Consider the following 13,721-nt stretch of genomic DNA (forward strand, 5'->3'; position numbering starts at 1 on the left):
ATGGAAAGTAAGTGTTTCCGGACACATGTCGACATAACATATTTTCTTTCTTTGTGTGTGAGGAATGTTCCCTGAAAGTTTGGCCGTACCTTTTTGGAATACCCTGTATAAAGTCATACTTGTGACAGTTCTGTAGTGTATGAACATAGGGTTATAAATTCACAATATCATCAAGAGGGGGGGGAAAAGAATACTTTAGGGCCAAGAGATACAGCCTTTCACAACTAATACTTCAAGGAATTGCAGACACGGTCCAGGATGTAAAAGATTATCCTGGCCAATGGTTTGAACTGAGCATGGATTTCCTGTCCAGAACAGCCATGGACAAACAACAGGTCATTCTACTGACATACTGTGCTCCAAGAGGAAAAGGCACTTTAAGAAGAAAAATTTACAGATCACTTGATAAGTAAAACTGGACATAGTTTACCATGTTTATTAGATAGAAACATCATTCTTTAGAGTTTTGAGAGGTACCATTTTTACAGTTTCAGATTTGCTAATATTTCCCACCAGTACCTTGAGGCAGTGAACAAACATGTTGCCAGTAACCGATTAACACGAAATATCACCATTTACAACAGAATAAGAAAGGGAAAAACTGAAGTGAAATGGTGAATGGCAGTATGGATGCATCAGTTAATGATGTGCACTTTTCATTTTTATGACCTAACGTATATATTCTTGTTCTGATAATTGTGTATTATGAAGATAAAAGCTTCGGGTACATTTTAATTTATACATCACAATCAACACTATCTTCATGCCAGTTATGAGTTACCAATTCATGTGGTTGCTGGTAGGACTCTCCCTGATGCAGCTTGCTTGCAGGAACCATATACCTGAATGTTTTAGATCTGACTTTCCATAATTATGAGAACATGCCAGAAAACCTGTTTTCCAACGGGGCAGAAGACAACTGCACCGGCATTTGTATGTAAGAGCATTTATTAATGTACAACCCCAACATGAGGGGCACAAAGATCTCTCATTGCACCATTGGCCACTGAGATCACCTGACCACACCCTCTGTGTGAATTTGTGCGAAGACTCCATCTACGTGCATCCTCTAGCAACAACTTAAGGTGATCTGCAACCTTGCACAGCAACAACATAGGAGTAATTTGGTATCACCTGGATGTTCATCACACATCCGGAAGATAAATGGAAACATTGAGCGTAAACTTAACTTTAAAAATATGAATATAATAGAGGGAAACATTCCACGTGGGAAAAATATATATAAAAACAAAGAAGATGTGACTCACCAAACGAAAGCGCTGGCAGGTTGATAGACACACACAAAAACACAAACATACACACAAAATTCTAGCTTTCGCAACGAACGGCTGCTTAATGGTGTATGTGCGGATGGATATGTGTGCGTATGCGAGCGTATACCTGTCCTTTTTTCCCCCTAAGGTAAGTCTTTCCGCTCCCGGGATTGGAATGACTCCTTACCCTCTCCCTTAAAACCCACATCCTTTCGTCTTTCCCTCTCCTTCCCTCTTTCCTGATGAAGCAGCCGTTGGTTGCAAAAGCTAGAATTTTGTGTGTATGTTTGTGTTTTTTGTGTGTCTGTCAATCTGCCAGCACTTTCGTTTGGTAAGTCACATCTTCTTTGTTTTTATATAACTTTAAAAATATGTACATAAACTATAAGCAAGGTTGTTCCTGGACTTACTTTATTCCTGGTGTATGATCAACATCAGCATTGTAACTACAGTGGCAATTTGAACTCAATTGTTATCAACAGATGTATAGTCAAATGGTATCAAGATGCACACTGGCAACAGTGACAGCACCCTTCTTAATGTGAACATTTTACTTGCTGACCTTTTTAATTTCCCATGATTGCCTATAATTACCACATTTTGTTATATTTGAAAATCCAAGCTGCTTTTCCTCCAAGTAAACAAATAACAGAAAATCTGTATAGTTATCTGGTAGCCATGCGGCAGCATTAGAGGCGCTCTAACTCAACTGATGTGTATAGGGTTCATGTCCCCTCCAAACCATGTATTTTATATGCACTGTATTGTTTGTTGGTGTGTTCCAAGCATAACAAAAATACAGCAAACATATCCCGAACATGATAGCACACTGCTCCACAGATGGGCATATGACACTAATTTATTCCCAGGATGTCTTGGCACATGCAGGCCATTACAGTGTGTCCTGGCACTCTTCCAGTACGATGGTTTCAATGCACATGAAGCAGCAGCCAGACGCAGTGTTGAACGTCACTGTGCCCGGAAGCGGATCAAGTGGTAGCGTGAGATGGTAGAAACTGGCTGTTTTAGAGTGTCTGGTTATGAAATGTGTCGATGCCTCAGGAAGACAAGGTGTTAGCTGGCAACTATATGGAATGTCCATTTTTAAATGTCTTCCAACTCAAGAATGACAAAAATTTCCTTGGATGCTCACAAACTGTTTGCAAACTCTTACAGGGTGCTGACCTTAGAGTCTGCTAATAAAGAGCCCCTCTCTGCTGATCTTGAGTCATTAATAAGCTCAGGGAATGAAGGTCTGATAGTGGTCTACAGGCCACAGGGAGCACATTATAATCCACAGTACATGGCGCAACATTCGCTCATTAGCCACGTGACAGTTTCTTGCTGGGGGTGGATGTCATTTAACGTGGCACAAGTGTATCAAATTCATGGTCGTCTCACCACCGATCAGTATGTACGCATAATGAAATGTGTTATGGTGCAAGTTTGAAATTGTGCTATCCCAGTGGAGGGATCCAGTTTCAGCAGTTCAGTTCACGTGAGTCAAATCATTCAAGAATGGTGTTCACAACGGGCTGGCACTGAATCAACTGGCCAGTTTGAGTGCCAGACTAGAATCCCACTGAAAAATTTGGGCCAAAATGAAGCTTCATATGGTTTACACTTGCCACCGCCAGCCCCATGTACACATAACCAACTGTGTGACATAGTGTTGGAGACATGGGAGGGTCTTAAAGACAGTGAGATGTATTTCTAGAGACTTAATGCATCTGTGGCTCATTGGGCTGATTTTGGCAGCTGGCCAAATACCATTTGGACTCACATTTACTCCACTGTTTACATATTGTATGTCAAACTCCTGTTGTATTGCAAAATCATTGTGTCTGAGTATATGCCTAGATGCCAGTTGTTCAGAGGCTGGTTTAGCATTTTCCATTGATAACACGTCTTCAATCTGGCCACGCCAAGTAACCTCGAAATCAAACATGAAGTTACTATTTTACCTGGGTTATTCGCCCGCTAGGTTTCTATTTTCTGGGGATAATTCATTTTAGATGGTCCCATGAATTCCACACAAGACGTTGCCTTTTATTCATGAAATGGTGTGATAAACACAAGAAGTGGACATGGTTTTCTATTGCTTTCTGTCAAGAGCATATCACAAATGTGACACGATGTCTGTCAAGTATTAGCACAACAGTATCACCACTAGACAGCTTCACAAAGTTCACAAAATTATCAAACTACTTCATAAAAACGTGAATGAATCTCGATACTAGCTTGGCAAGGTAAAGTTATCCTCACATGAGATAGCACACCCTAATATGCAACAACGTCTAATATTAAGATACCCATAGTATAACATGTAAGGAATAAGCCGTCTTCGACTAAAAACCTAGTCTCAGTTACATTGCTTTGTTTGAAGAACTGTTCACTTTAGCGAATGACAGAATTTTGTTAGGAATATAATCATAAGAATATTATAGCAATAGCCACTCAATTTCAGATATTACAGCCCTACACGCCAAAGCACTCAAAAAACTTTAAATACAACACTTAAAAAGCAAGGATCCTCAACAATGTCCACCGCCATAATTGTCTTATTGTCACTGCTTTAAGAACAAAGTTCTGATACTTCCAGACACAGCTGAGCATACACTTTAGTCAGAATCTAGGTCTCTCACATCTGCTGACTCTCCCACAATTGGCACCTTTTCTCTACGTTCAAAATTTTTTTTCAGTAATGCTATGAATATTTGGGTAAATTAAAAACTACATCAAATAAGAGCAGAAGTAGTAATCACCTCACATTCTAATTCCACTAAGAGAAAGCATAGTGCACTGCATCAGGTGTCTGTAGCGCCGCCCCCCCCCCCCCCCCCCCCCCCCCAAAAAAAAAAAATAAATAAATATCACTTTTGAGCTTGGCACTCAAAATTTCAGTTTGTAGACTGATAAAAGAAAATAGTTCTTTCATTCGCGCCAAGGAATTGAATAATTATATAATTATTCTAATAGTTATTCTTTCTCACTTTTGAAAGCAGAGATTCATAAAAGATAAAATTTTGCTACAAGTCTTATCTATATTCACTCCTCAAAATAATAATAAAATAATAATTCTAATAATAAAATATCTATAAAATCAACATCCTTCAAATAACTTGGATGAAACTTTTGTAAATTTTTCTGATACCATTTTTGTCAGCCTGTACTAGAATAGTTCTCTTAAAGACTACAAACAGTGCCAAGAGTGTTGCACTAATCAAGGCAAGACAAGCTACCATAGAAAGGCCGTTGGCATCTACCATGACAAACATAAAAAATATTGGCCAGCTGATGCCACCAACCTCCAATTCAACATGTGCAACCAGGCACTTTAACTGTGAGCTACGTGCACAACGACACTACCACCACCTTTGGATCACATCTAGCACACTGCTGGTTGAATTTGTACACATTTTGCCATCACTGTTGACATCCTATACTTCCGTGTCTAATGAGTATTAATTACCAATGTTGTTTATAGTACATCTTGCTGGTTTGATAATGTGTTCCCACTATAACTCAACATGGGCATTAATGGGGTCAAAGTGTTAACAATTTATAATGTGCCTGTACACGCAAAAATGGACAGTATAGGACTTAGTCATTTTGAGTGTGAACAGGTTTTTTTTTCCCCCTTAAGTGTACATTTGATCAGTCAGCTGTGAGCAGACACTGCTAAGTAATGGATGTGTGGCCATAGTCAATACTGTCGTTATACAAATTGCAAAGGAGCAACATCCATAGATCAAGTGTTCAACACATTCTCCAGAATGTTTTCCCTGCTTCAAAAGGGTGTGCAGAGTCCGTGCCACACACCTTGACTTCTGAACAAAAATGGCATGTTGACACTTGCCATGACTTGATTGAAATGCAAAACACAAACAATTATTTAATGAAAAAATAAATAAATAAAAATAAGATTCATCACAGGTGACGAGACACTTGTCGACAAGAAACTACCCCCAAAATAACACAGTGCAGAAATTCACTTTAAGGGTCAACACCTTGATAACATAACCTACATTCAAGCCAAGATGATGAGCGCCTTTAACAACATCCTAAGGAAGGAGTTTTCCAACACATTCACGGAGTTGTAAGAGTGTTCTGTGCATTGTGTTTAGTGGGGGGGAGGCTACGTGAACACATGAAACACTAAAGCCTTTGTTTTAAATTTTAGTTTATTTTTTACAAACCCATTCTGGAAACTTTTTGAATCGACAGGGTACATGTTAGCATGTGAAAGATACTTTCGTAAAATCTAAAGGGGCTTTTGAAAATAGAAACACACTAGTCCCATACCTCAGTTAAAGTTTATTAAGTTTCAAACTTCATTCATGTAAAATATATAGTTTTATGAACTCTGGGGAATGTTTGTGGAACATCCTGAAGATTTTACGTCATTTCATTGGAGGGGGTTATCCGATGAAATAACTGAAGTTAATGACTACAGAAATTTGTTTAGGATGTGCCACAGCATTACAATATACTATTTAGTTTCTGATCTTTCACAGGCAAGTACACTGTAGAATGAAACTGATTAGTTTGGTTTTTACAGATTAATAGAGAAGAATTTTAGCGGCCGAGATGGTGTTTTACACGATTTTCTGCTTCAATATACTGCATATACAAAACTTCACTGTCAGTACCTCACTCATTCTGGAGAATGAAATTTATTTTCTGTAAAACCTAACCACAAGGTCTGATGATATAGGCCAGGAAATACACTGAAATCAGCTCAGTAATTCACATTACTGTAGCTGTGTTTTCCAAATTACTGTCTGGTTGAAAAATCCGTTTTAATTTTGATTTATTTAAGATTCATAATCACGTATTTATGCTTCCACTCAACAAGTAAGTATTCAAATTCAAAAATAGAATCTTTTCTGTAAACAAAACTAAATGTAAAATAACTTTGCTGTAGTATATCTAGTTGGTGTAACTTCCAAGTAAAGGACTTTCCACAAGTCTGCACGACACACACTTTAAGCTGTAAATGTGTCACAACTTATGAAATGTAACAGTGGCACTGCTTGCTCAGTGGCATGTCTGCCTGAAGTTCATCCCTATTAACTGTTACTGGATACATTTCAGCTGCAAGTAACACCTCCATCACATTACAGCCATGACTTATTAGTAGCTCCTGATGGGGTAAGATGTTACTTGCAGCTGGAACATATTCGCTTCTAAAACAACATTCAACAGTATTAATGAGTCATTGCTGTCTTGCTAAATGGTTGCTGTTCTGTAATACAAGGGGCGTTTGAAAAGTCCAAGAGATGGCACCACTGGCACGTATCGAGGTCATGTTTAGTTAGTAGCATCTTTGGAGAACGCACACCAAGTTTCTGCCATATTGGTCTATTTATTTGTGTTTGGCATTCATGTGAATCATGGAAGTCAAGTGACTAAAAAAAACAATTGACGAAAAAGAATTTTGTGTGGTGATTAAACATTACTTTATGAAAGGCAACATGCCTCAGGAGACTAAAGAGAAGCTTGATAAACATTACGGTGACTCTGCACCTTCAATTAGAACAGTTTGTAAGTGGCTTCAAAATTTTCGGAGTGGTCATATGGGCACAGTGGTGGTGAACATTATGGACATCCTGTGGAGGTTACGACTCCAGAAATAATTGATAAATGAATGAATGGATACTTAATATTCTGCATAAACATTTGAACATGAGAAAGGTATCCGCAAGATGGGTTCCGCAATTGCTCACACTTGACCAAAAATGGAATTGTGTGAAGTGTTGCAAGGATGGTTTGCAGCTGTTCAGGAAGAAGCTACAGGACTTTAAGCGTCATTTCGTCACTGTGGATGAAACACGGATACATTACTATACTCCTGAGACCAAACAACAATCTAAACAATGGGTTATCAAGAGAGAATCTGCACAAAAAAAGGCGAAGACCATTCCTTCAGCCGGAAAGGTTATGGCGACAGTCTTTTGGGAGTCGCAAAGGATAATCCCATCAACTATCTTGAGAAGGGTAAAACTATTACAGGTGAATATTATTCATCATTATTAGACCGTTTGAAAACAGAACTGCTGAAAACAGAACTGCAAGAAAAACACCAGCGACTGGACTGCAAAAAAGTCCTTTTCCATCACAACAATGCACCAGCACACACCTCAGCAGTTGTGGTCAACTCTCTTTCACATCCTCCCTATTCTTGGCTCCCTTGGACTACTATTTGTTCCCCAATTTGAAGAAATGCCTGGCGGAACAAAGAATTTATTCAAACGAGAAGGTGATTGCAGCAACTAATAGCTATCTTGCAGACTTGGACAATTCCTATTATTCAGAAGGGATCAACAAATTAGAACAGTATTGGACTAAGTGCTTAAGTCCAAAAGGAGACTATGTCGATAAATAAAAAAGGTTTACCACAAACACATAAGTAGTTTTTATTTTTGCATGGACTTTTCAAATACCCCTCTTGGATAACTGCTTCAAAGGGGAGTAATAAAGTGCAAGACCATGACCAAATGGAGCTATGTGCATAATGGGTCACAAGAGTGATCTTGAGCTCCTATTGTAATTACAAGGAATGTTCAGTATTGATTTGTTTCAAATTACTCGTTGTGTAACAGTAAGAAAAACTATGCAATGAAAACTGAAGAGATTTCTCACAAATATTAAAAAATGAATGGCCAGAATTTTCTTTACTGTTGGTGAACCTACACACTTACAAATTTAATAGGGTTAAATGTGGAATATATTTTCTTAGTAGGTACGATCAGCATTATTTTAGAAACTGAACTAAATAACGAGCATACCTAGTTCCAACACTGTTTTGTTGGGACATTTTCAGGCATCAGTTTAAATTCTAGTACTGGATCTTCAGATACTTTGATCTGGTAACTAGCATAAGTAACAAATTTGGCTCTAGGCTGACAGTTTCTTTCAGAATACAATATGCCTTGACTAGTTGAGCTGAAGTCTATTATAAAGGTGTCCTCTACATCCCAAATGGCTTCCCAGCACTTTTCCCTCTAACAATATGCCTTTTGCCTTCTTTCACACATTTTGATTTCATGGAATCACGTCTATGCTTGAAGTACACCGAATGTGGTATTTGAAATTTACTTTGAGTGTTCTTGGCATTGAATCAGTACTACCCTCCTTAATACACTGAATAAAGTTCAGTATATTTATGTCCCCTTCCACGTGATATGTCTACTGCTTAAACAGCCACAATGATATTGTCTCTTACAAGACAAGGAATTGCATCGGACATTCCTTCAGAAAAAGCTTCAGACAGAACTCATTTAACCACTGGAGTAGTAAATGATCTTGAGAGCAGTTGTACAATTTTCTAGAACCTCCTTAAACAGTATCTTGGCTACTGTCCACATCTGCAAACACTTATTTCCCACCACACAATATTCATGTTTATTCAGTTTTCTGGAACATGTCAGAGTAAGATTGTTACAAGAGTGAGGCATATCAAATATCCTCTCTCATACGCGACACTGATGCTGCAAAGGAAATCTATGTTGCTTGGTACAGAGGGGTAGAAAATGAAAAAGAAAATGTACTTTATTCGAGAGTTTATTTTCACTTATAATTTGCAGCTGAGACTCAGGCTAACATTAGTGATTCAAACTTTGTGTATGTTCTCTATTATTCAAAAACAACAACTAGTGTTTGAAAGAACAGAAAAAACAGGTGTGTAACACTGTCTCTTTCTGATTGTCCACATTTCAACTACAAATTAAAACAAGTAATATCACAATATAATTACATTCATATTCCAGAAATGATATACAAGTCACAGAGGTAATTATTTTCACAACACAAATCTTAAGCTAACTGTATAATTAATAAATATTTTACATACAGTAATCATTTCTGTTTTGCTCTATATGTGTGTACATCATGTACATCTAAAAGTGCATGTAACTGTCACAATGAGGCTCCTGTGTACTACATATCTGTTATGTGCCTATCAGATAAGTTTAACAATTGTGGGGAAACATTTTGTGGTCATGGAAAGCTACACTAAACATTAGTATCACATTCAATAGCTACTATTATTCAATATGAATATTCAAAAGACTGTCTCTCTGACACACATACAAGTGATACTAAACTATTTTATGAAGTGCTCATAGCTCAGGAAGTGTAAGGTGAAGGTACAGTATAAAGGTAGGAACTGATGGAAGGCATTATATTCATCAGAATCTTATTCTGTGCAGGAAACACAGCTGTAACTTGAGAAGGCACCAATGAGGTGATTCATTAGAAAATGAGTAGAAATATTTACCTTCAATTGTCAGGAAGAACATCAGTCAGAAGAATATAAAATATTTGGTACAATTTCCTTCAAGTTTTAATTAAAACATAATGCATGAATCAGTCTTCCGAAGTTTGTGAGCTACATTATAATTACAGATGATTGTATGGTTGCAGGTATTCTTTATAAGGTAGAGCTACACTTTCAAGTAATTTATCCACCCTCAACTTTTTGCCACTCATAATCTCATTACATAATTCTGATGAAAGTCTTATATACACAGTGGTTAACACAGTCCAGTCTATCATTTTCATCCACAGCACCTTTGTCTACAAATATTTACAGCCTTCACTAGCCCCAGTGCAGCTGACTTCTTTACCTTCAGCAGGCAGTAACATTGAATTAGCAACTGCTACTGCCGAACTGTTGCGTCTGCATCAAGGAGGGCCAGTACCCACAGCTGAAGTCTCATTCCCATGGTAATCACTATCCACTCCACCAGCTTTAACAAGCCTGCAACAGACAAAATGAAAGAGTTATAAGAGATTGTGGAGTTTTTATATTGATATTCAGAGAGTTGCATCATATTGCAATTAGGTTACACAGTTCAGCTCTAGCTGTAGTTCTAAAATAAACAAAACTGAGAAAAGCCATCCACTCACATGGAGGGGAAGAGGGGCAAATAGTGTATTAACAAGTAATTTGAAACTTATTGGAACTGTGTGTGTACATTTCAATAATTTACAGGAGAATTATAATTTCCTAATACAGTATATTGGGTATTAAGCCACATAAAAATTGAAGCAGCAGGAAAATTTGAGACTGTTCCCAAGTTCTTTATGTCAGAATTTTATTAAATATGGGTAGGATCTGGTCAAGACCTTTGAAGGAATTGCATGAGTATTCACTTTAAAGGGTTTAAGGAAAATATACAGAAACTACGGTAGCTCAATGCAACTAGGTAAGAACGAAATTGCTTCCTTCCAAATAATATTCCTAATTTTGCTAAGTCAGAAACAGTCATCTTCTCCAGCTTGTCTTCCATCTTACTGGAAGAATGATATGAGACTAATTTATTTTCAAATAGCTATACAAACTGTTTCATCATTCCCAATTTAGCATTGTCAGTGATTAGAGAAAGCATTTTCAGAAGAGCATTATGACAACTTTTCCCCTCAAAGAAGACAAAATTAACTATCAGACCTGGTTATATTCAAGATACCTGTTAACATTTAATTATCTATCTATCTATTATCTATTAACTATCAGACCTGGTTATATTCAAGATACCTGTTAACATTTAATACCCCTGTATTATCTACAAGTACCACAAATCTTTCACATCATTGCTTTCGTCTACTTTCAACACTCTCTGCTCTTCTTCCATTCATCTCAAAACAATGTGATTTTTTTACAGTTAACATACAGACTCGTTTATTTAACAAAGCTCTCAGTTTTGATGAGAATTTACACAACCATTTCATCGTTTATTGGTATGTTAGCTTAGATGCATCTTGCTGTCAACAAAAGCTATCCCTAACATTAACTGTGAAGATCCAAAAGAACAACAATAATATTAATATGTCTTTTAGTTAGCTAACAGCTGAAGTTTATTTCACTTTGTACACAATTTGAACACAAACTTCTGTCAATAATACGATACTTTAGTCAGCAATTTATCATTACTCTTGGGGAATCACTCGAGATTAATGAAGATCTTTAGAAGTGAGTATTTAACACTTTAAGAAAAATATTACTACTTTATACAAGAGAAAATGAACAATTTCTTACTAAGAGCAAGAAATAAAAATGTAATGGTTATGGCAACAAACCATAGGTAAAAATTAAAAACTTTTGTTTATATTAACTACGTCTTCACAGGAAATGAGCCAGTAAACTTAATAACTATACTCCCTGTGTAAGGCACCTACCTTTACCGCAAATGCTGTTTCATAGCCACCTTTGGATTGCATCTGGTTCTGTATTGCCTGTAAATGGGAGTTTGCAATGTCTGCATCTCCTGAACCAATGTGGCATGTGTGCTGGAAGTTTGTAGGTTCTCCAATCATGGACCTGTCAATTCTTTGTCTTGTCCTCCGTTGTTGCCTCTTCCGCTGCGAGGAAAGGAAACTTAAGTTTATAAGTTTATAAGTTCTACACTGCACTATCTGACGATCTACAGCTGATATCTATATAGCAGGTATATTACTTTGCCTGTAACACAAGCAGTGCTGTTACTTTGCTCACTGACTATGGACTACCATCCAAGTTACATTTGTCTTACATATATGATCCTAAGGCAAGAATACGGGGAAAAAAAAGTGGACAAGTGAGAGTTGGACTCTCACCCTTAATCACGTATATACTTTGGAGTAATGAGTAATGGAGACCACTTTGTCTCCTTTACTCCAAAGTATACTCATGTAAAAAAAAAAAAGGGGGGGAACAACAACAACCACCACAACAACCATCAGAACACCTTGAACGCCTAGTGATAAGACATTCATATTCATGGAATATGTACATTAGGACATTCTATCGAAACTAATAGCATTTCAGTCGGTGCAGTTTGACAAGTGTCCTGTTGCCTAGTAGGCACTGATAACTCGTTCCATGCATGATAGCATAAGGCATGAACAGTGTCCTGTCATAAAGCCATCCATGTGGCATTCACCTGTTCTGAAGTTCATTTGTGGTGCTTAGCATTGGGTCACAGCACAGCACCCATCACTTCACCATATCCCATACATTTTCAATTAGAGACAAGTCTGGTGGGCTAGGATGAAAGGCTGACATCCTATGACAGCAAAAATGCAGCAACATGTGGTATTGGATTGTATTGCTGAAAAATGGAATCTGGGGTGTTGTGCAGAAGTCACAGGATATTCATGTAGGTCACACGGCCCTGGACAGGCACCAACTACGATTCGTGGTTGTACCCAATAGCACCCCACACCAAAAGGCCTCGAGTTGGCACTGTATGTCTTGTGTGAATGCTGTCACTTTGATGCTGGTCCCCCTGTCTGTGGCAAACCAAAATGCGGCCATTTTTGGACAAACAGAACCTGGATTTGTCCGAAAACCATATCTAATGCCATTCCTGTCCCCAGTGACATTGTTCCATACACCACTGTCATCTAGCATGTTTCTGTACTTTCGTCAAAGGCAAGCAAAGAAGTGGACAATGTGCACTTAACTCGCGCCACAAACAGCAATGGACTGTCACCCCCAATTTTCTCAGTCTACAGCCTTCTGTGAACCATTCTGCACACATCTGTTGCACTGCTGGAACACTGTCTTACACTAACAGTAATTTCCCATATGGATGCATCACATTCTCTCATGGCAATAAAGCGTTCTCTTTCAAAATCACTGATTCGATGATACTGTTCACGCACAAGTCCATGAAGCATCCTGCACGTCTGCTAAAGTCGCACCAATCTGTTACCTACGGTGTATAGTGGTAACGAGAGCCACAGGCTCATTTTACCTGTAGGTGGTGTTGCACCACGATATCTATGTTCACTTTGAACCCACGGGCCAACATGGTTCAAATGCTAATCATTTATGCATAACATATTAATTCACATATCCTGTGAATACGAACATCCTATCTCTAGTTGTTCAACGTGTTCTGTTTATTCTGAACTTATGTTCTACCGAAACTTTCCCAGAAAAGTAATGAAGGGGAGGAAAACACCACTTATTTTGATGATAGTATGTGATAGCCAGGAAGCATTTCCAATATTATTTAGATTAGGAGACTATTAAGAAAATATGAAATTGAGGTGTATTCAATATTTGTATGAAACTTAGTAGACGTAAATACTAATACTTAGAAATTCATAATTAGTGCCAAAGATGTGAAGTAATTAATGAAGCTATAAGAACAGTGACTATAGTGAATTCACTTTTTTGTAAAAAGAGTACGCAGTGCCTTGCATATCTGCTTCCATACAGCTTGCTTAGGATATTTATTACCAATTTTATGAACACTTAATGAAGCAACGGAAACAGGTAGGTTGAATCTATTCATGGGTAAAGGAAGGGGGGGGGGGGGGGAGGGAGATGTCAAAAACATTGTGGGAGTTTATTATGGCATATGAAAATTATGGCACAAATGAATTGGTTTTTGCAAAGATTTATCTAAATACAGAAGACTTTTCAACTGTCCAATGCATACCAATCCCAAAATC

At 37.7% G+C, this 13,721-nt stretch overlaps 1 protein-coding gene across 2 annotated transcripts in view; it reads right to left on the reverse strand.

The window, feature by feature from the left end:
* Positions 1 to 8,822: 8,822 nt before the first annotated feature.
* The window catches only part of LOC126469837 (CDC42 small effector protein homolog), a 176,680-nt gene continuing 171,781 nt past the window's right edge, over positions 8,823 to 13,721 (reverse strand). For both annotated transcript variants that reach the window (XM_050097135.1, XM_050097144.1), the window contains 2 exons: positions 11,457 to 11,639; positions 8,823 to 10,038 (listed from right to left, as the gene is read on the reverse strand). In XM_050097135.1, the coding sequence (XP_049953092.1) occupies positions 10,030 to 10,038; positions 11,457 to 11,639 (192 nt within the window). In that variant the 3' untranslated portion in view covers positions 8,823 to 10,029. The remainder of the gene's footprint in view (positions 10,039 to 11,456; positions 11,640 to 13,721) is intronic.

This window comes from Schistocerca serialis, chromosome 1, assembly GCF_023864345.2.
Source record: "Schistocerca serialis cubense isolate TAMUIC-IGC-003099 chromosome 1, iqSchSeri2.2, whole genome shotgun sequence".
In the NCBI taxonomy this organism is placed as follows: domain Eukaryota; kingdom Metazoa; phylum Arthropoda; class Insecta; order Orthoptera; family Acrididae; genus Schistocerca; species Schistocerca serialis.